At 46.5% G+C, this 23,250-nt stretch overlaps 1 protein-coding gene across 4 annotated transcripts in view; it reads left to right on the top strand.

The window, feature by feature from the left end:
• LOC127053391 (VPS10 domain-containing receptor SorCS1-like) overlaps positions 1 to 23,250 on the top strand; it is a 481,836-nt gene that overhangs the window by 404,704 nt on the left and 53,882 nt on the right. For 2 of the 4 annotated variants that reach the window (XM_050957982.1, XM_050957984.1), the window contains 4 exons: positions 12,763 to 12,862; positions 16,004 to 16,109; positions 16,222 to 16,382; positions 20,236 to 22,242. In XM_050957982.1, coding sequence (XP_050813939.1) covers positions 12,763 to 12,862; positions 16,004 to 16,109; positions 16,222 to 16,382; positions 20,236 to 20,300 — 432 coding nt within the window. In that variant the 3' untranslated portion in view covers positions 20,301 to 22,242. Of the gene's footprint in view, positions 1 to 12,762; positions 12,863 to 16,003; positions 16,110 to 16,221; positions 16,383 to 20,235; positions 22,243 to 23,250 lie in introns of those variants that run through there. The other 2 variants (XR_007775021.1, XM_050957983.1) reach the window with 2 other exon arrangements.

A 23,250-nucleotide genomic window follows, 5' to 3' on the forward strand; every position in this document is an offset into this window, starting at 1 on the left:
GTCAGGGCATGGTGGGGGGTTGAGTATATGTAGGAGGTGCCAGAGTCAGGACTGGGGTTAAGGGGGGTGCTGGGGACCGGGGTGTGAAGGCTGTGCAGGGGTCAGGGCAGAGGGCTGGGGGGTGGGCTGGGACCGGGGGGGTGCTCCCAGCCTCCTGCCCTGAGCGGCTCACAGCAGGGGGCTGGAGGGATATGCCCTGATTTCACCCCACTTCCCCAAGGCCCCACTCCTGCCTCTTCTCCACTTCCTTCTCGGTCTGAGCAGCGAGGGCACTGGGGCTCCTCTTCTCCCCTCCCTTGCAAGGGCCATCGGCAGCAGGGAGGGAGAGGAGGCAGGGCATGTAGCACGCTGGGGGAAGAGGCGAGGGAGGAGGAAGATTGGCTGCCAGTGGAACCTGCCCTACAGCAGCAGCTGGCAGGACCAAGCTTGCTTCTGCCCCCTGCCCCCGCCAGAGAGAGCAGTAGGCGGGGGGCAGAGAAGAGCAGGCTGGGCTGGACAGGATTTTTAATGGCATGCTGCTGCCTGCCACAGTCCCGGACATCGGCCCCGCTCAGACCTCTGCCGGGGTTCGTCAGCAGGCTGAGCGAGGCCAGCAGCGGCCACAGCATTCCATTAAAAATCAGCTTGCGTGCCGTCTTTGGCATGCGTGCCATAGGTTGCCGATTTGTGGGCTAGGCAGTAGTACTGCTGGAAAGGATCTGGAGTTTATAGTGGATTGCAAATTGAATATGAGGCAACAACGTGATGCAGCTGCTGAAAAGGCTAAGATCATTCTGGGTTGTATTAAAGGTGTTTTGTGTAAGACATGGGAGGTGATTGTTGTGCTCTACTTGGCCCCGGTGTGGCCTCAGCTGCAGTACTGTGTCCAGTTCTGGGTGCCAGCCTTTAAGAAGGATGTGGAGAAATTGGAGAGAGTCCAGAGGAGAGCAGCAAAAATTATGAAAGGTTTAGAAAACCTGATGTCATCTTTTATGTTCTTTAAAGTGAATTTTGTAATGTTGGATTACACCATCGTGGGTTCGGCTCTGGTGGCTACAGTTCCAAGCTCAGCAAAGCGAAAGTCACCTCTGCTACTTATTTCAGATTTATAATCTCTAGAAACACATAAAGACCAAGGATAGTGACCACGCAGACATTTACAAGTACAAGTTCTAGTCTGTTTTACAAGTTTTATTCAAGTTACGATTAAAGTTATGATTACCCAAGCATACAGAAATTCTATAAAACCTGTGCACAAGTTATACATATAGTCATACTCACATCTTAATGATATTCTTAAACTCTAATGGTTGCCTTCCCAACTGATCATCAGTAGAGGGATGGTTCCTGCTGGAGTTTTCCCTTAGGAGCTCAATTTTCCTAATCTGGATACCCTCTTTTTATAATGTGATTCTGACTACATCTCATTAGCATTTATGCCCATAGCGCACCTTGGGGTTAGGGCATGTGTTTGAAAAATGTGACTACTGGGTATCGTGTAAGCAGAAAATTACACTTACTGTGAAAAATTAGCAGCATCCTCCATTGGTACAGCTTTTCCCGTAATCTTGTGGCATAGGGTCATTCTTTGACCACTTACTTATGTCAAGCATTAAGTCTATGTTCTAGTATGGCTAAGCTAAAATCTTACAGGCCTCAACCTGCAGGCCTTGCATGTCATCCCTACTTACTTAGATACCTAATACATAATTAACCCTGGTAACTACTGATCAATCTTATACTTCCATAATCCTACAGTTTAAACTCTATTTAGCATACAGTGATTATATCTGACATAATATGTTAGTTAATCATAGCCTCACACAATAAAGGAATAATAAACTAAAATCATTGGCTACACTGACCTCTTTGGAAAGGTTAATAAAACTGGGCATGTTTAGTCTTGAGAAAAGAAGTCCGAGAGGGGACCTGATAACAGTCTTCAAATAGGTTAGGGGCTGTTATAAAGAGGATGGGGATCTGCAGCAAGGGAGATTTAGGTTCAATATTTGGAAAAAAGTTTCTGACTAGAAGGATAGTTAAGCACTGGAATAGGCTTTCAAGGGAAGCCGTGGAATTCTCATCATTAGACAATGTTTGTCAGGGATGGTACTTGGTCCTGCATGAACGCAGGGCACTGGACTGGATGACCAGGTCCCTTCCAGTCCTACCTATCTACGATTCTGTGAATCTGGTAAAGCCTGTTGTACGTGTGTGTGTGTGTGAGAGATAGAGAGGGAGAGACAGCACCTTCTATTTGTTTCTTCAAAGGAGCTCTCTAAACTCTGAAGTAATGTAGGATCAAATTTCAATGTGATTTAAACACAAGGATTTACAAAAACTAACGGAAACGGAAAAGTTTTCATGAATAATTTAATAAAAAGCTTTTCTAAAGGGAGGATTTAAATATATTCATTTATTAACTATTTTGTTGTTATGTTAGCACCCTGAGGCTCCAGTCAAGATCAGGGTCCCATTGTGTTAGATGTTGTACAGACACAGAGTGAGAGACAGTCCCTGCCCTGAAGAGCTTGCAATCTAACGAGACAGGACAGAAAGGGGTGGAGTTCAAGACACGAATGTTCCTGTTCAGGAATAGCACCTCCCTCAGTTCACAGGAACTGGAAAATGATTCTCATTCTAAACAAAGTGAAACTGACCAGGGCAATTGCAGTGTCTAAGCTCAATGAAATGCAACAAGCAAACAGAATACATTCACACCTGCCAAGCCTCACGAGTATGATCCTCCCCTTGCAACATCCAGCAGGTTGTAGCAACTGCACCCCCTGGCTGCTGGTGACCACTGAGCCCATGAACTCAGAGCAGGAAACTCTCTCCTGTGATCTCAGTGTCCAGCTGCTGCTGCCCAGGTAGTGTGCAGGAGGAGAAAGCAGCCTGATTTGAACATGTGAAGGACAGGGGCAGGCTGAGATGACAGAGCTGCTGGGGAGGAAAGGAAAGGTCATTAGGAGGAGAGACGTCTTGTGGACCATATGATTCTTGACAGAGACAATATGTCTCTTCTCCGGCTTCCCCTTAGAATGGTGCATTTGTCACTTATGTTCTTGCTGGAACCGCACAGTTAGACGTTGGATTTTTTATGTACATCAGTACCATGGTTGTCATGGGTTTTTGCAGATTATATTTATTGACATGAACTGCATTCATTATATGCCCTGAGGAGGAGAATTTCTCTTTAAATCGGTCTGATTGCTCATGACAGCTGAAAAAAGGGCCATGTATGGGGCTAGGGGCTGTTTCTCAATATGTAGTTCTCTAGATTAAAATCTTAATAATCAATGAATGATGTTTTCAAGGATCTCAAGTTATTTAGGCCATTTCTGCTAGCTCTAACTGTTAGGGGGCTTATTCCTTCACCCTCTCACTTCCTTGGTCCTTCTGGCATGAACAGGGAGCAACAATACCCGAAGTCTGAAGGTGCAAACAATTCAATGTTTATTGGGGTGAACTTCCAACAAGCATGATTCCAGTTTCCTTCCTTAGTGTCCCCCTTCCCAGCTCTGACACCACAGAGCCTTGCCTGTGTCCCTGTTCCCATTCCCCCCCTTAGCGAAACATGATCCCAATTCCCACACTCCCGGTCCGTTCCCATTGCCCCCTTACTTCCTGACTGACTGCAGACTATGTAGTAAAACTTGAGTTCTGCTTAGCTATACCTTAACCAATCATTTTACTGAAATGTAACTAACCAGTCCTAACATACTGTAACATGATTATTTAACCAACTATATCCCACCACCTTAATTGGCTTACACCCAACAAAATTAATTATACAGCAGACAGAAACAATCACAGAACCAGACAGTGATTATACAGACAAACAATAGGGAAGTGGAGACTACAGTGACAGAACAATGCAGAAAAGAGGATTTCACATCCCAGCTCTTGATAAGTGAGTTCTTGCCAGACAGGATGCTATCAAACTAAGTTTCCGTTCACATCTTCTAGGCTCTTCCCTTTCTCTGGAGGTGACAGAAATATCAGGATAGGATTGTATTCCTAGTAGCCCAATAGCACCTTATTTCAATGTGACTAGTTTGGAATGTGAGGATGTGACCATACACTTCCCAGTTTATGGCTGGCCTCTGCTGTTTAGCTGAAGGCCTTAGCCTAGGAACCAGGCCTCAGACTGTCACAGTAAGAGAAGGCCCTTACACCGGCAGACAGTGATTTTGATTCTTTCTTTTATACCTCTGTTACTAGCTATGTGATAAGAATACACCTCAATTCTTTAAGCATAGGCCTTTGCAGACAGGTCTGAATATCTATATCCTAACACTAATCAGTACAGGATTGTGTCCTTCAGCATAGTAACTCTGAGAATTGATACCTTTTCATCCCACAGGATCCCCAAAGCACTTTACATGTGGTAACATCATTCACCACTGAAATGCAGCTGCTTCTCCGTGGACACTCGGAAGACTTCTACAATTATGTTGGGTGACAGCTTACCCAGTATGAACTGCTAGGAATAATTTACACTCCCGGAGCGTTGCTGTGTGATTTACAATTTGTCAGGCCACCACTAGTAAGGCTCTACTGTTATTGCAAATCACAACAAAAGGAAGAAAATGCCCTGGGACTTTTAGCATGCCATGCTTGTCATTATGTCACATACCATGGACAGATGTCATAGAGCCGGCGGGTGTAAAATTCAGACCCACCTGCTTCAAAAGCACTTGTGCTGAGGGAGAATCGCTAATTAATTGTTTCAGACGGGTGCAGTAATTTAGGAGCACAAGTCCCATTGAAAGTAAGACACACTGCTGAGCAGTTCTGATTCGGTTTAGCAGAGGGTAGTGACAGACACAGCATATGGCCTATTACAGTATATGGTCTCTAAATGGGTAAGGTTTTTTGCAGTTTTGGTTATCTCCACATTGTGTTATCATGGGACTTGGAGTCAAACACAGGAACGATTACTGGTAATTAGTCAAGTGAATTGGGGGCAGACATTTTAGGGGCACTGGGCAGCGCTGGAGAGATGTTTGTGTACCTAGCGAGGGTTTTAGTGTTTGTCACAACCTCTTTTGTTTGTCCACTTGCATTTGGGCTGCAGAGCTCGTCAAATTATGGTTCAAAATCATAAACTAAAATGAGCCCTTGTCGTGAGCTGGGTACAGATACTCAAGGACATGAGCATTAGTCACCACCAATGTTCCCCCTAATTTTTTACATCCATGTGCGGAATGAATTTTGTTACGGAGGTGACGTGTGGCGAGGGTGAGGCCGAGGGGTTCGGCGTGTGGGGGGGGCTCAGGGCTGGGGTAGAGGGGTGGGAGGGTAAGGGCACCGGCTGGGGATGCGGGCTCTGGGTGAGGCTGGAGATGAGAGGGTTGGGGTGCAGTCTGCCCTGGGGCTGCAGCGGAGAGAGAGGATTCCCCCCATTCCTTTCTCGCCACAGCAGTCCGGGGCTGGGGGAAAGGCGCCTCTCACTGGCCATGGCAGCTCTGGGGCTGGAGTTGGGGGAGAGGCCTTTCTCGCCAGCCGCAGCAGCTCTGGAGCCGAGTCTGCAGGAAGAGGTGCCTCACCCAGGCTGAAGCAGCTCCGGGGCCGGGGAGAGGCACATTTCGCCAGCCACAGCAGCTCCGTGGCTGGGGAGAGGCACATTTCGCCAACCGCAGCAGCTCTGGTGCTGGGGCGGGAGGAGAGGCCCTTTTTGCCAGCCGCAGCAGCTTTGGAGCTGGGTCTGGGGGAGAGGCGTCTCTCCCTGGCCACAGCAGCTCCTGAGCTGGGGGAAAGGCGTGTCTCACCAGCCATGGCATCTCTGGAGCTGGGACTGGGGGAGAGGTGCTTCTTGCTGGCCCAGGCAGCATCAGGGTTGGAGGAAAGGTGCCTCTCCCCCTTGCACACACCTGTGCTGTCCTTGATAGCCTGCTGCATAGACACGCAGCTTAGTGGGAGCTTAGGTCAACACTGCAGGTGACATGGGATCCCTGACAATGACAATGCCAGCATACAATCTGCAGCCAAGCTGGATCAACATGTTGCAGCTGTGTCTGGTCTCATACAGCTAAAGAGACGGAAAATGGGATGGATGACAGAATAGCCAATGTGCAATAATGAATTGGCCAATGCTGTACGCTCCACCTGGGAAACAAAGGAGAATGAGGGGGGTGCCGACAGCTGGCTCTTACCATGTGTGTGTTTCCTGTGCTCCTTCCCGCTAATCCATTTCCAGTTCTACCTCATCTGCATGGCAAAGGACCCTTTTCCATCTGTGACTATTCTTTATCTGCCTCCTAATTTTCCATCTTCTCCTAATAGATTTCTCAGCAAAACATCAGGTGCTATTTGCAATATTTGCCTTCTTACAGGTCAATCATATTCCAAACGTGCCCATCCTGACAGTGTCCAGGCAGCAAGGGCTTGATGTTCAGAGGCGCTGATCATTGGCAAATCAAAATCAGTCCCCACACACAGAATTAAAGATCCACATTAACTGCAGTCTACACGGATGCTTGTCAGGGACTTGCTTTCACACACGTCTATGCTGGCAGCCCTGAGGACACCCAGAGATGTTTGCACTCACTTTTTGAAATATATGGCCATGCAAAGCACCAGAAGTGCCTGTAAAAGGACTTTATCCTTCCATGCTCCTTGAGCAGCTACTGTTGCAGAGAGGCGGTTTTTTTTTTTTCTCTTCTCTTCAGGGTCACTTGTCTGTGCAAAATGATGACAAGTTGTTTTTCAGCCTAGGTGAAAGGAGACTTGTGTGCCCTAGAGATGAATCTCAACTTTACCCTCTTGCCATAATGCCCAGACGTCTCTCAAGATCACCTACTGCCCCTCTGAACACCAGCCTCTCTCTTTTTCCCAGGCTCAACTTTTGCCCCTGTGTCAAGAACATCCTATGATTCTCAAGTTCGCCTCTTGTCCTAGTGTATTTTTCCATCCGAGGTTCAGCTGTTGTATTAGTGTTCAGGACCGCTCACGTTCACCTGGGACCACTGATGACCTGTGTTGTCCCAGTGCAACTGCACAGTATCCCTTGGGATCATCTCTGTTGTGTTGTCAAGACAGCAATTGATATTAATAATACCTGGCCCTCACATCACATCTTTCATTAAGGAATCTCAAAGCAATTTTCAAAGCCTGATAACACCCTACATAAATTAGCCCTGTATGATTATGCTCACGTCAGTGATGGGGAAAGTGAGGTCCAGAAACACAATGCGACCCAGCCCAAGTTGCAGAAAGTCTGTAGCAGAGCTGAAAACGGATCCCTGTTGTCTTAACTCTCACACCGCTCTACTAAGCACTAACCCAAATCCCTTCCCACCAACGGTTTATATTTAATTCTTTCTTTAGTTGTTTACTGATTCATCCAGTGAACTGGAAAAGTCGGAACGAGTCACATGCTATGTCCTAGTTGCAAATCCTGCACAAAATCTGTGTAAACATTCAGCTCCTCAGCTCATGTAAATCGGTGTAAGCTCCACTGCCCTTAAAGGGGCTGTGCCAGTTTACGCCAGTTGAGGATGTAACTACAGATTCTTGATACCCAGTGTTTAGATCTATGTGTAGAAACATGCCCTTTTAGAGCCTCGTGGTGCAGTTTACTGCTGCACAGAGTTCTCACCTAGGCCTCACTCTAGGAAACTCCAAGAGAAGCCAAATTAATTTTTATTTTTACTGTGGGTAAATTGGAATCTCTTTTTTCACCACCTGCCTTTGTATTATTATTCATTTTATGGTCTTTGATGAAAGAATGATTTCTTTTATGGAATGATCTTTGCCCATCATGCTTAATTCTGCAAATGAAGCAGATAAAGTCAATGAGGCCCAGTTAAGAACCCAAATGAATTCTGAACGCTAATTATTTTCGGAGGGGAGACTCCTGAAGATGAGTTAGGAGTTCATTATTTTGAGATGCTTCATCTTCAGTTTAGTTAGCTATGTATCCGAAGGGCAAAGGACGTAGAAGGACATTTTTTTTAGGTTTATCATTTCCCCTAATAAGGATATGTATGTTAAACTGGTCAGAAAAGGGTAGGCCTCCCTGAACTATACACAGTCGCTTTGAAGTTGCCTCACCTACCTTTCCAGCAAAACACATCCCTAGCACTGTTCCACCCAGGAGATACAAAAGAGGACAAGTATCAGAAGGGTAGCCGTGTTAGTCTGGATCTGTAAAAGCAGCAAAGAATCCTGTGGCACCTTATAGACTAACAGACGTTTTGGAACATGAGCTTTCGTGGGTGAATACCCACTTCATCAGATGCATGTCACGCATCTGACGAAGTGGGTATTCACCCACGAAAGCTCATGCTCCAAAAGAGGACACAAGACCCTCAATGTGATTCCCACTGAAATCAAAAGAGTCTTTCCATTGACTTCATTGGGAATTGGCATAAACCTCAAATGTGGATTTTCCTTGAAAGCACAATGGGTTGAAATCCAGGTCAACCACTGCTTGAATCTGGAGCAACGCCCAGTTTAGCTACCCCCATCTGACCCATCAGGACAAGATGTTAGTGCTTTATTCTGTACAAAAGCAAGAAACCCCCATTTGCCAAACCCAGGGCCAGCTTTGGATACCTTTGCTCCCACAGAGCAATAGTGCACTCCAGAAGTTCCACTGAGTCTATACAAGGAGTAAGGTACTACTCGGAGCCCTCTGAGTAGGGCTACCAGAATCTATGAAGAGGGGCCCAGTTCTAATTGAGATTATTGCTGTTGCTTCAGGCTATGAAGCTCTTGCTTCTTCTAGGCTTGTATTAGGCTCCAAATACTGGCTCTTAAAATCTGGATATTTCCATATCCTTAATTATTTTAGTCATTTGTAGAAGTTTCTAAAATGTATTGGTTATCATTTCGCCCTTCCTCTGACCCCTGTGCAGTTGGAATTACTTAGGGAGCCTGGTTTTACATACATGAAAAACAGTGGCAATAAAAAACCAAAAACTTTCTAAAATATTTCTGAATGAGTTCCCCTCTCGCACAATTATGAGTGAGCTGGGTAATGGACTCGGATGTCTAATGCCGATGAGAACCAAGCCTCCATATTGCTCAGATGGCTTTGAATTCCTCAGAGTGTATCAGATCTCCTTATCCTTCTGCAGATTGTTCAGAGCTGCCTGGAAAGAGCTATGAACAGGAAACCTTTTGCAGGGCATAAAAGCAAGTTTTATTGGTCCTGTAAAACACAGGAGCTGGGTTACATATTCTTCAGTGCCACCAACTGGCATTTTCCCTATTAACTAATTGTTTACATATGCACATCTCTCATTTACCCAGCATTCCTGGAATACAGATGATTTCTTAAGACTCACCTTTGCTGCAATGCCTACAAAGCCCAGCCTGCTGTTGAGGGCTAAGGGGGGTGATGAGCTATGACTGTCCCTTTTCTCCTCCCTTCCTCTCCTCTTTACTCCTACTAACTTCTTCATTCCTGCCATCCCTGTCCATCCTATCTCCAGGGCCGGCACCAGCTCAGCAAGCAGGTGCTTGGGGTGGTCAAGGGGAAGGGGCGACACGTTGGGCTTTTTGGCAGCAATTCGGTGGTGGGTCCCTCGGTCCCTTTCGGAGGGAAGGACCTGCCACTGAATTGCGCCAAAGAAGAAAGCAGCGCGGTGGATAGGGATTATCTTCTGAGTATGTCTGCACTGCATCTGGGAGGTGTGGTTCCCAGCACGGACACACAGATTCAGGCTAGTGCATTAACACTACCAATGTGGATGTTGTAGCAAGGGAAGAGGCTCAGGCTAATCACCTGAACTCAGACCATGGGTGCTTTCATGCTGCCTCAGTGAGTGCAGTGGACTTGTTATGCACTGAAACCAAAAACAGAGCCGTGCCTGCTTCAAAAAAGAGGGATGTCCTTGGGACAGATGGCAGGTCTCCGTGCTCCCCTTACCCCTCTGTGTTTGGAAGGTGGACAACAAAGATGTGCCATAAGATCACACTGCCCTATGCAATGCTCTAACAGTCTCCAGCTCTGATCTGCACTGCGGGATGGGCAAGAACAAAAACGAGGGCAGGCAGCAATAGCTGAGGAATCAAAGCCGACACCTGCAGGATCCACAAATCAGAAGTCTGGCTAAGAAAACCTTGTTCAGGTGACCTCTGAATGCCCATGGAAGCAATTATCATCACTGTGGTTGTAAGGAGAAGAGGAGAAGAGGTTGTGCTTGGCTGCTCATATCGCTTGTGTGCCCTGAGGCTTTCACAACAGCCCTGGACTCATAATGCTTTGATTATTCTGCAGGAATAGAGCTGCTTTTATACAGGAATTCAGTGTTATCCAGTGTGCGCAGCAGGACAAGTGGGATTTTAATGCTTCTGGACTGTGCTTGTGCCAGGCAAACACTCTGGGGCACTCTCATATCGGGCATTCTCATGCCTGAGCTGATCCATGCTGATCAGCCATAGTGGTTGCACATTACATGTGTCTTTAGCTGGACTGAGACTTGCACAATTCCCATCTCCACCACCTCCCTTCCCACTCAGCACTGCTGGGTGCTCTGCACCAGAAATAACGTAACAGGCTTGTTATGCTATTTGCTGCAGCTTGCATGAAAACGATACCACGGTCAATCCCTGCCTAGGACCTGGGCTCAAGTTGCAAAGGACAAAGAACAACCTTACAAGGATATGAAGATGGCTACTAGGTCACAGATGGGGCTAGTTGGAGCTTGGCTGATGCTATGTCTGTTACTGCCGCAAGCCATTAATGTCCATGGTTTTAGATCATTTCCATCAATATCTGTCCCTCCTTTTGAGGGGATGTGGTGTCCCTTGTAGCTGTCAGGCTCTGAGGACTAGCCTACTTGAGTGCTTAAAGACTGGTGTAGCTTGTGCTCCATTCGCGTACCGGGGTGCATCTCCTCTCTAACCACACAGTTCAGAGCTAAGCAATTCAATCACATCCACAGCATCGGCAGCTGCATCTTGACACGCTAATGTTATTTATTCTTCCTCTCAAGAGAAATATATTTACGACATGTTTTGGTACCACTAACAAGATTTGAAAAGTATAAATGAGATAGATCTTTAAAAATAAAAGGCCTATCGTCAGTTGTTGCCAAATATATACTGGATCAAGGGCGCCGAGTCAAGTGAGCAGGGGCCAAAATGAAATGTAGGATCCAACAGTATTGACAAAAATCAGGAAGAATGTTAAAAATAAAACCCAAACCGATCAATCTCCAACCATGATGAGTGATAGTCAAAGAACACCTAACTGCATCTCCATAGCTTTACTGAAATAGCCTAATTTGAGAAAAATCAGGAACGCAACAAAGATAGTCTAAAAACGATGGGCATGTATGTTTCCCTGAGAATTTTTGTTAGTCTTTGAAAAGGGATAAAAATTTATTTAAAGCAAATTAGATTAAATAGTGGGCACAAGTGTATAGCCCTTCCCAAATTTCACTTGGCTGTAAAAACCCAACACTGTCCTGTTGGGTTATTTTCAAGCTTTCCAACCACCTCTCCCCCAAAACACCCCATCCCCCACTAATCTTGTGCATGTTAAAAAAGTGGAAAATTGTTCACTACCCTGAGAACTGATAGGATGGATGAAATAACTGGACAAATTGAGGCTGTAAGTATCCAAACAGAACATACTGCAAAAGCCTATACATCATTTACATCAGGGGTCAGCAGCCTTTCAGAAGTGCTGTGCTGAGTTTTCATACATTCACTCTAATTTAAGGTTTCACGTGCCAGTAATACTTTTTAATGTTTTTAGAAGGTCTTTTTCTATAAGTCTCTAATATATAACTAAACTATTGTATGTTAAGTAAATAAGGTTTTTAAAATGTTTAAGAAGCTTCTTTTAAAATTAAATTAAAATGCAGAGCCCCCCGGACTGGTGGCCAGGACCCGGGCAGTGTGAGTGCCTCTGAAAATCAGCTCATGTGCCGCCTTTGGCATGCGTGCCATAGGTTGCCTACCCCTGATTTACATGTTTGATACTTTCATCCTCTCTGCCCTGTCTGTTTAGACTGTAAACTCTTTGTGGCAGTGTCTAATCACTTATTATGGGTATGTAAAGCGCCTAACAAGATGTGGCCCTGATCTCAGTTGAGAGCCTTCAGGAACTACTTGAATACAAAAAGTAATAATATATTCTAGAGAAAGAGTTACTGTGTACATCATCAAGAGCATCCTGAAAAGGAAAACCTGCCTCGCTGTGGTTGAGGAAAGCAATCTTCAAATAGAGTTCACGCCGAAGCCTGATTCCCCTGCTCTACAGGCATTAGTCCTGGATGGGCTCCATGCCAGCAGAGTGGTGCTCAAATCCTGGAGTAGCATCTGTTCTCTGTCTTGTTCCCTGGAGTGCGAGGAACCCTTATCTGGTGGATCTATAGGTTGATTCATAAATGCTGAAGTTAAAAGGACTATCATGAAGCTCTAGTCTGACCTCCTGCATAGCATAGACCATTACATTTGATCCACTGATTTTTATCTTTTCCTTTTTTCTTTTAGCTTTGCATGTGCGGCTACTGCAGGGCATTTATTTGCAATTCTTGGGTTGGTATTGCAAACGCTTAAGTACATGAGTACTAATACTCACGTGAGCAGTCTCTTTGATGTCAATGGGATTACCTCTCTGAGTAAGGATACTCATGTAACTAGTTAGTATCAGTCGCTACTGGTAGCACATAAATATCTGTACTGTCCTGAGAGCTGTACCCATCTGCTGTTCCTTTTTTCTTTAGAAGATACAGTGAATCTCTGTTGACTCGCCGTGATTTCTCTATAGCCATGACCACATACAATTTACTAACCTTTTTTTTCCCCCGTTTCTTTCAGATTTCAGAAATATTGATCCACAAACTGAACCAAAACTTGGTACAGTTTGAGTTGAAGCCTGGGGTTCGAGTCCTGGTCCATGCGGCCCATTTATCAGCAGGTCAGTGTTCACCCCCTCAAAGTCTTGCCCGTTGTTGAGTGGCAAAATCTACTGTAGGTTCCTTGCTAGCAGCACAGTTGGATCTACCAGCCATCGTACTTGGAATACTTTATATTTGTAGTAAGCATTCATAACTCTGGTGAAGGGGCATACATTACAGTGCCACACAAGCCTACATTTATTCATCATACCCCCAAGTTTTATTAGTGATTAGTGGCAGCTAGTGCAACTGCATACAATATCTCTGGGGACCATGTTGTATGAAGTGTATGAATGGTTGATGCATCACTGTACGCCAGGGACTGTACGCAACTCCGGAGGGAATGAAGGTTGCCACAGCTCCGCCAGGAACAAAGAACAGTGTGGGGGTGATTCAGGAGAATCACTCCGGTTATAAACACTTCCAGAAAGGTACCATCCACTGGGGAAACTTGCATATCCTGATTGAAAGTGGATTTCCCAAAGACCAACAAAGGCTATGTTTAAACTGACTCGGGCCTTCTTTCTGATCCAGCACATGGACAGGACCAGCAAATGGACAGTGCTGACTGGGTTGAAAAGGAAGCAGTGAACTAATTCTGGTGGCCAGATGAGATGTTGATCAGAAAAAGCCAGAGTTAGAGAAGGGTGGGAAGCCTGGAAATGATTCAGAGAATCTAGCACCAGAGTCAAAATCTCAAACCTAAGAGATCCAGGGAGGTGTCATGCTGGCAGGCCCAAGGAAATCTATCCTCTCCACACAGCTATCCCAATAGACGTCCATCCAAATGTGCACTATTCTTGCCACAGTCAAGCAATGAAGGCTGCCACCTGTTTTGAATTTTGTTTTAGACCTTTAAAACCCTCCTAGAGTAGGACTGTGATCTATCGATAGGGTGCTAGGCATATATACATACAGCCCTGCAGCAATAGTACGCTAGCAATTCTGGTGGGCTTTTGTCCCTTTGGTGGATGCCCCTGAGATGAAGACAGTACCACCGAAATCATTCACACTTGTGACCTGAGCCAGGTCTGACGGCTGATAGCCACAAGTGAAAGCCTCAGGGTGCTCCTGCAACTGCACCAGCTAGTCCTCTGTAATACCATTCACCCATCTGCAGTACTGTTAATCATCTGTAATGATGCACAGGATTGATGGCGTACGTGTACGCCCACACAGCTGCTTCTTCGTGCTTGTATTGGAGCCTCGGTGGTATTGTCAGCACTCACTCTGCCTGAGTGTTCAGCTCTGCCTTGCCCACATGTTACTCCTCATGAAGATGAATAATGACCACTGGAGGTCTCAGCATTTCTGCACCTGTGGCTCTGTTGCTTAGGCCTAACCAGGAGAAGGATTAATTTGTGGTGATTCTGGACAACAGGCTGCAGCCCATTCATCACATTCCTTCCTACGGCTCAGCCAAGAACAAAACAAAACAACCCACATATGTGAGGCAAACTAATATATACCAATATTCTGTGCCCGGCAGTAGAAGGGCTGTTGGTAACCCGGCTCTAATCCCAGCATTATAACAAGAACGTTGAGCGACACTGAACTTAACTAGTCAGAGAGCCACTTTGTCATCACCCAGAGATGCAGACCCACAAAAGAATGAGACAGCCTCAGAAGACAAAAGGTGTTTACAATTAAGTATTGTTTAATAATTATGCTTATCCTTCATGGGAGTGATTTTCCTGAAGCCAGAACATCAAAGCGGAATGTTTCACTTAGCCGTCTTTAGATAGCGGCCGAAACAGAGATTTCTCTGTATTTTATCTGGCTGTGTGTGACTGCTCAGTGTGTGTGTGCGTGCACGAGTTGTGTTTCAGAGTATGTGCATAAGCATGCGCTAGTGTGGTTATGTGTATTTGAGCAACTGCTGCACATGTTTGTTGCCTCTGTTTATTGTGTATGTGTCTGCTGGATGCAAATGATTACATACAACAGCTAGAGAAAGTCATGTGTTCATTTGTGTATGTTGTGTGTCTGGTCTGACTACAGTGTGACTGCTTTATTTACGTAACAGTGTGCATGTGATTGCGTGTCTGCACGACTCTGTGTCTGTGCGTGCGTGCGTGCGTGCCCGCTCATGCACATGTGCCTCTGTTTTGTGTGTGCATATATGAGTGACTGTGTGTGTCCGTCACTGATTTGGTGTAATTTGTCATTTATTCTTGGAGTAGCCATCACATCAGCATCAGGATGCTTGTGTTGTCTTACACACACATCATGTAAGGGGTGTTATCAAGAGTTGCCTGAGGCTTGAGGGAGAGGCACTGAGAGTACACGCCTTTATTTTCTTGTACCTACATGCTTCCATCCCATGGAAACCTCACCCGATGGAGGATGGTAGAAGGTGGGGAGAGAAATAAGGGAGAGGAGAGTGTACAACAGGGGAAAGGGAGGAAGGCAGAGGTTAGGAATGGGGAAAGATGTCCTACATCACTCCCACCACTCTCCTTAGAGCATAGGGTGTGGAAGGAGTGACCACCATCACAGAGCAGAGATGCCAAGGCTCCGTCAGAGTGGGAAAGCCAGGATCCATCCAGATAATTAACACAACTGAGCACAAAGCACAAGATCAACACATTATTTTGGCTGCCAATATTGTTTACTCCTATAGAATACAGCTGGCACTTCCCTCTTCAACCACTCCGGTGTCCAATACAAATCAGCAGCCTGTTCGTGTGGATCTGTATGTCACGGTTGACCAGAACTCTATAGCAGGGGTTCTCAAACGGAGTCGGAACCCCTCAGGCGGTTGCAACATTATTACATGGGGGGGGGATCACAAGCTGTCAACCTCCACCCCAAACCCCATTTTGCCTCCAGCATTTATAATGGTGTTAAATATATTAAGAAAGGTTTTTAATTTATAAGGGGGGTTGCACTCAGAGACTTGCTATGTGAAAGGGGTCACAGGAAAAAAAAGTTTGAGAGCCACTGCTCTGTAGGAAGCCATAGGAATAGCTACTCTTCCAACAATTGATTGCCTCTAGGAGGTGATCCTTACACCTGATGGGAATATGCTCTGGAGAGACCATGGAGTGGTGGTTAGACAGATATCACTACAAAGGTACATGGCTAGGGAACAGTATCTGTTTAGAACGTTAATTCCAATCCATGCTGTGTGGCTATTCTAAAGATCTCCTCTCTTGTAGTTCCCCTGGTGGACCTCACGCCCAGTCACAGTGGTTCGGCCATGCTGATGCTGCTATCTGTGGTGTTTGTGGGATTAGCCGTTTTTGTAATTTACAAGTTCAAAAGGTATGACCTTCCTCTCCCCCCGCCCCCGTTGTCTACAGACTCAGGTCTAACAAGTATGACGTAACGTGATCCATAGCGTACACAGCAATGATGGTTTCTGTTAATGTTTTAGGAAGATTCCGGGCATTAATGTTTATGCACAGATGCAGAATGAGAAAGATCAAGAGATGGTCAGTCCAGTCAGTCAAAGGGAAAGCATGCCTAATATCCCTCAAAGTGAACTGATGAGCCCTGAGCAACTAGTAGATGAGAAGTTGGATACCCGGCCCATAGGTAAATAACTTCCAGCAGCCAGCCGCTGGTTAGATTCTGAGTTCTAATTGGCTAGACTTATTCTGAACCTTCCCACCACCCTTACCCTCTACTGCTGTGTTAACATCTCTCAAAGCCACCAAGCTAACTCCTCCTCCCCTCCACCTCCCTATGATGAAAAAGAAATTTAACAACCTGAGTCTTTGGCCATGTAGTTTTCTGTGTAGTCTCTCTCCTCCCGAAAAACTCTGTAATCATTTCATCGCTAACATGTGCTGTCAGAGAAATGTCATCGCGTTTCTGGCACCTATGTAATTTTGGGGTAAGCACTAGATTGAACGCATAAAAGAAGGTCCCCTTTTTCCGGTACACGGGGGCAGGAGAGAAGCTCGGTAAGTACAGCTTAAAAGCTCAGCCTGAAATGATGTGTTTGGTACCATGGCACATGAGCTACTCCTAATGGCCGGGCAAACCGTGAAATCACCACAGTCGGCCTCTTGGGCAGCAGAGCAAAATATGGATCTCAGTATTGGACAGCAGGGTTCGCCATCAAGCAGACTTCTCTCAGAGGGGGAATAAACAGCAGTGATTGTTGACTGGTGATGTTGGGAATGTACAAACAGGCTTTAATTAGAACCATAATAAACACAGGAGGACTATCCATCTCTCAGTTACTCTGGTGCAATCCCTAGTAACTTCAATGCAGTAGCACCGGTGTAATGGGATATAAGAATACGACTCGAAATCGGCACCTATAGAAAATAGTTAAGGGAAAGATTTGTGGCCGTGACTCAGGATGTGCTCAAATTCATTCCCGTTCAGCGAAGTACTTGTGCAAGTGTTCAGCTTACATGCGTACGTCTCACTGAGGAAAAAGGACATAGGGCCATGCTTAAGTACTTTGCTGAACTGGGGGCCTAGATGAATGTGGGAAGAATTTAAATTGAACTCTTCCCTTTGCTGATGGGGTGAGGTTGACAGTTTCTGCTGAAGTAGGTGTCTACAGATATTCTGAGCATTGTTGTCTGTGGCTTGTAAAGTGACCCTTCTGCAATCCTTGGCCTTAGGAGTGGACCCACTGAGGTCCCTGAGAGGCCTTGTATGACTGAGAATGACTCTTGTGACTAAGGGCTAGAGAATGGGCCCCAGTTTTAGGGAAGCATCCATTTGTAGCTGCCTGGCCTTGAGCACAGACGAGTTATGTTTTAACAGAGCATGGACCTGTGGGCAAAAGGGAATTTAAAACTGATCTGAGGCACCAACTGAGGCTTCCCCTAGTGAATGGGAACCTTTATTTGAAGGCGGCCTCACATAGGGGGCACCCCACAGCGATTAAGGAGAGAGGAAATGTGATTCTGGCCAGTGACCTGGGAGCTGACTCAATTCAGGGCAGCACTTAGGCTGCTCTGTCTTGTGCTGGGGGCCGGTTTGACCCACCCCAGGATCAAGGAGGAGGACAGGCAGCAACAGGCCACCTATGCGTTTCCTCTACAGGTGTGCTGGGGAGCAGCTGGGGATGTAGCCATCCAGCGTTACTAGGTCTAGCTAGAGCAGCTTGTGTCTCTTGCGTGAGTCAGAATTTTGCCATGATATTTCCCAGGTCCATCGTGTGCTGTTGGCTGCTGTATAACTAATGTACCACAAATGCATTTTAAATATTGCCCCAGCTGAGACTTTGTGGAACCCTGTGGAGGTCTATGGGGTTGCAGAACGGGAAGGATTAATACATTATCATAAAGTAACGACCCAATAAGCCCCTCTAGATATGACTACGCTCCCAACCAGGAGGTGTGCCTCCCAGCCCAGACAAACCACTCGAGCTAGCATGCTAACAAACAGCCGTGTGGTCACTGTGACACAGGCAGCAGCTTGAGCTCAAACCCAAGGGATCAGGTGAGCCTGGATGCAAGCAGCTAGCCTGAGCCATTTCCAGCGGCACAGTAGCCACGCAGCTATTTTTAGTTTGCTAGCTGGAGCAGAGCAAAAGCAAGGCTGTCTGTCTAGCTGAGACTCTCACCTCCCAGCTGCAGTGAAGACATACCCTAAAATCCTGTCAGCGAGAAGAGCAAGCAAGCCAGAGGGGCGCTCGCTGGTGACAGGAATAGGCCTGGAGTTGTGTGTGAGGGGATCATAAAGCACAAAGATTCATAGGGTGGTATTCACAAGGGAGACTTAGGTATGGGCAGGTACTTTGTCTGGTTTTAAACCAGACTGTCCTCTTCTTGGTTTGTTCCCCCCGATATGGAGATAAAACCGAATGTGGTTTAGGCTGGTATCAGACGGGGGCTGCCATTTTGAAGAGCGCACATTGTGAAGTAGTGGAATGTCTGGTATTCTGGGAAGGCAGCAGTGGTCACACGAGTGCCACTTTAGCTGCCACGGGCATTCACAAAACCACTACGTCCAACTGCGGCCTAACCCTGTCGGCTCCTGAAGTCCTTAAGCACCTCGGTTTCTGCCATTAAAAGTCTCTCAGGCACCTAATTCTCAGCGGCCAGGCATTAACACAGTCCTGACAACTGTCCAGGAGCTCAGAGCCTAACACTCCTCAGCCCCAGCAGGATTCACAGACATGGCGTTCCCCTACCTGTCTTGCCTTTGAGGCCCAGTCAGGTAGATGTGCTCTGAACACATCTAAACCTACACAAAATGGCTGGAGGAGGTGGTGTTGCACCCCCCTCCCCCATAACGTTTAGCCTAGAGGTTAGAGCAGCCCTCACATGAGTCACCTATGTTCAATTCCTCCCGTCCCCCATTCCCTGGGCCAGATGTGTAGCAGGGATTTGAATTTGGGTCTTCCACCACAATACCCTGGCCCCAGACACCTCCAACAGGAGAGACTGAGAGCACCTTGCCCCAGAATACCCCATAGCCAGAGGGTTAGGGCGCTCTCCAGGGAGGTGGGAGACCCCTGTTGCACGTCAGGCAGAGTGGGGAAACTGAGCCTGGCTCTCCCACATCCTGTAATCAATGGGCTAGAACTCCTATGGGGGCACCGCCTCCTTCGCTTTCCTTGAAAAAGGACTGATCTGCCATAGGCACCTAACTCCAGGAGAGGGTTCATGGCTGAGACTGGTGCCTGCCTGCGGCCTTGAATTAGATGCGCAGGTTTAGATCACATCCCTCTCCTCAGCATTTCCTATTGGCTAGCTTGGGAGGCTCAGTGGGCGCTGGCTTTTGTGAAGCCCGTTCTTAGGCACCTGTCTCCCCAAGCCTATAGGAAGTTTGGGTGGCGAATCTCATTTTCACCAGTACTAGTCCTGTGTGATAACCTCAGGTCTTTCTGGAGATCAGCATTTTTTTTCAGGGCATTTTCTTTTGGGGAACCAAAGCAATAGACATAACGGGATGTTTCTCATCAGTGTGGTGGTTGTTTTGAAGCAGTTTTTTCCCCTCTGCAAACGGAGACTAACATTCATGCCTTGTACGTTCAGGAAATCCAAAGGCTGAGGGCGTTGGGTCCCACTCATGCCTCCACAGCCCAAAGCACAGTAGCTCCTTGTCGCAGAAAACCCTTCTTTTGCAAAGACAAATCAGACAGTGGGTTGTCAAGTCTCCGACACCTTTTCACAGCAGATGCCAGTACATGAGTCAGTGTTATACATTATCTCGTAGAAACACAGTTTTCCCCCATCCTGCCTTCCCGCTATCTCTTTTCTTCGACGTGAGTGAATCATCTTCATCAGAAAGAAGAACAAGACGTTCCATTCAACCTTCTAAGTGGCACGAGAACATTCCTGGGAAGAATGTGTCAGGCTCGACCAATGAAATCCTCACACCAAAGGGCGAGACACTTTAAAATCTTTCATTCTCCGGAAACACTTGAATTATTCAGCTAACTCTTGCTTTTGTTTTGTTTTTCTCTTTACCACAGGAAGTATTTCCATAGCTGCTGAGACTCAAAGCACAAAAGAAATCCCTACCTATGTAAATGTTTGAACCAAGGACACCGGTACATCTGTATATAGATATAGATATATATATATAAAAAAAGAAAACTCACTGCATTTGGACTTTTTAATTCTTCAGACGACAAAAGGTTTTTAGCTTTAATCCTGTGCATGTGGACATGATACCCAGACCGTGGCTGGAATTGCAGTGTACAGGTGCTCTATTTTAATAGGGAGAAAGGAAACCACCTGTTGCCCCCGTAGCCCTTCCCCTCCCCCACAGCTCACTTTCCTCTCTCTTCTGATCAATCTCTTATTTGTAGAACGTTCATAATGATAGTGGCCAGCAATGTGCATGGGGTCTTTTTGAAGGGTCGGGGGTGGGGGAATAAGAGTATTTGGCTCTAGAGTTAACTGCTTTTTTAGCACTGCAGGCTGTGGGTGGGGTAGCTACCCCCAGCCAACTTTCATGAGTCACACAGAAATACACAGGAGTAGACACTGCACCATTTATAGGTCAGTTTGGTTTTTGTCTTCGTTTGGACCTTCACTTTCTCCATCCTTTGTTCTGCCGCCTGAGAGTGCTCGTAGCTCCCTGCAACGAAGCCAGGAAACCAGCCCCTAAGCTGCAAAGCCAGATGCTTTCTTTAAAAAAAACTGTTTTGCCCATTCACATTGAGGCATCTGCCCAAGTGGCATGATCCAGAGGCAGCCCCCATGCAGGCCACCCAATCTCACAGCATGGCAGGATCCAGGATAAGTTTCTACAGCCTGTAGTCCTGCCCTGCAAATATCATGAACCCAGCTGCCTCCCACTACCCCTTCTGGACTTCATTCTCCATCGTGTGTGCTGTCATTTAGACCCATGCAAAGGGAGGGGGGGGGATGCTGCCAGCTCACTCTGGTAATGGTTTCATGCCCACTTTGCATGGTCTAAATCACTGCACAAGAAGGCACTCAGCAACAGTGGATCAGACCTCCACCCCTACTCCCTGCTGCTCAGCGGCGTGAATTTCCTGCTTCTGGATCAAGGGCGTGGCTCTAGCCCATAGCCCATCCTGGCTCCACCCTAGCCTCAACCCCTTGGCAATCTGTCAGGGCCCTCTCCTTGCTCAGGTGTGTCGCTGCAATATGTCTGAGTGCATGGCCTACCTGCACTTCCTCTCCATATGCAGTAATCCCAGTGCCATGGCGGCAGTTCCTCACTCTGCAGCATGTAGCTAGACCAAGCACATTCCAGATATTTAACTGGGGTGTTAAGGGCTTGGCCATGTATGTCCATTAGCCTGGCTCTTGGTCCTCTATAAGGTAATTGGCTGGGCACAGTAAGTCTGCTCACCACTTCCAGCAGGGACTTTTGTAAAGCTCTGCCATATCTGCTCAGTCTGAGGAAAGGTTTCAGGACTGGGTCCCTAGTGGTCCCTATGAGAGGCCAGTGCAGTCTCAGACCCATAGGGTGCTGGGTTCAAAGTCTGCTGAAATGCAAATGATCCGAAGGAACAGCGCTGCTTTTAAGCACAGCCCTCAGAAGAGCTGGGGGCGGAAAGGGCATGCAGATACAGAGAGTAAAAGTCGGGTACAGATCATGGCTCTGAAAAAAAGGTGATGCCAACAGAGAAAAGGTCAGTCCCACCCTCACCCACTGGGCACCCTCTCTGCCTAGTTATCCTTTCTGTGGAGATACATAATTCTATTAGCCACAGGCATTGACATCACTCACAATTATATTTGCAACTACCACTTTAAGCAAGATGGGAAAGGTGTTTTGTTTTGTTCTTGCAGCCACTGTATAATAGCCCCCAGGATTCTAACTGGCCCTTGAAGTCTGGCATTAGCCAACTTATTTTTATAGTAAGCCACTTAAAAAGTTTTCTTATAGTCTTGGAACTACTGCTGATTTTAAAATGACTTTTTTGATGTATTTTCTTTCTTGGTTAAAGATAATGTAGTGTTCTGTACAATTGCTATTGTTTATTGCTTTTACAGTCATATTTATTAAACAGATTGTCTCTAAGGGAATGCCTGTGTGTGTTTGTTGCTCATTTAACTCACAGGCCCTATCTCAAGGGAGGGCCGAATTTTGTTGGAAAACCTATCCCCGACCTGACACCACCTCTTCCTAGCTCTTGTCAGCCATAGATGGCAAAGCACTTTACAAGTGAGACAAGCACAACTATCCTCATTTGGCAGAGAAACTGAGACACACACAGGTGAAGTAATCTGCCCAAGGTCTCCAAGTAGGCCAGTGGCAGAGCTGTGAATAGGTTTCTTGAGTCCCAGCCCAATGCCCTCTCCCCAACCACGCTGTCCCCTGCTATTGGATGCTGCTTACAATAGCAGCATCTTATAAGGGGAGGATCTCAAAGCAATTTACAAAAAATTCATCTATTAAGACTTGCAATATGCCTGAAAGGTAAGTGAATTGTGATTGTCCCCATTTTAAATATGAAAAAACAGAGACGCTGAGGTTGAGATGACTGCCCGATCATCAAGGAAGTCTGTCGCTACATTGGGCACAGAATCCTGCCTGAGGCACAAGAAGTTAATTGCCAATCTATGATGTAGCCACTAGACCATCCTTCCTCTGGTAGCTCATGTTTTGTCTGGCTGACTGTCCTCCTCTAGAGGTTAGGCCACAGAACTACAGGCATATGTACAGTCTTTGTGCTACGAAAGGTGGGCCTTTTAGCTCAGGCACCAGTGGATTAGATTTTACATCCCAAATGGCCCAGGTTTCATCCCCACTGCCAATAACCCACCCAGGGGGCACACTGTTAAATTAACAACAGTTTGATATAAATGTCCTTCGTAGAGGGGTGTTTAACTTTAACTTTCTGGACAAACTGCAATTTGGCTAATTACATTCTGCCTACCAAAAATCCAGCTTCAATTGGCCACAGTGTCCTGCTGCTGCTGAACTTGTGTGGGATATTGCTGAGCTGTTAAATATCTGCTGTACTCCCCCACCGACAGAGCACCGGGCAATGTGATTCTTGTGT

Source organism: Gopherus flavomarginatus, chromosome 6, assembly GCF_025201925.1.
Source record: "Gopherus flavomarginatus isolate rGopFla2 chromosome 6, rGopFla2.mat.asm, whole genome shotgun sequence".
NCBI classification, from domain to species: Eukaryota; Metazoa; Chordata; order Testudines; family Testudinidae; genus Gopherus; species Gopherus flavomarginatus.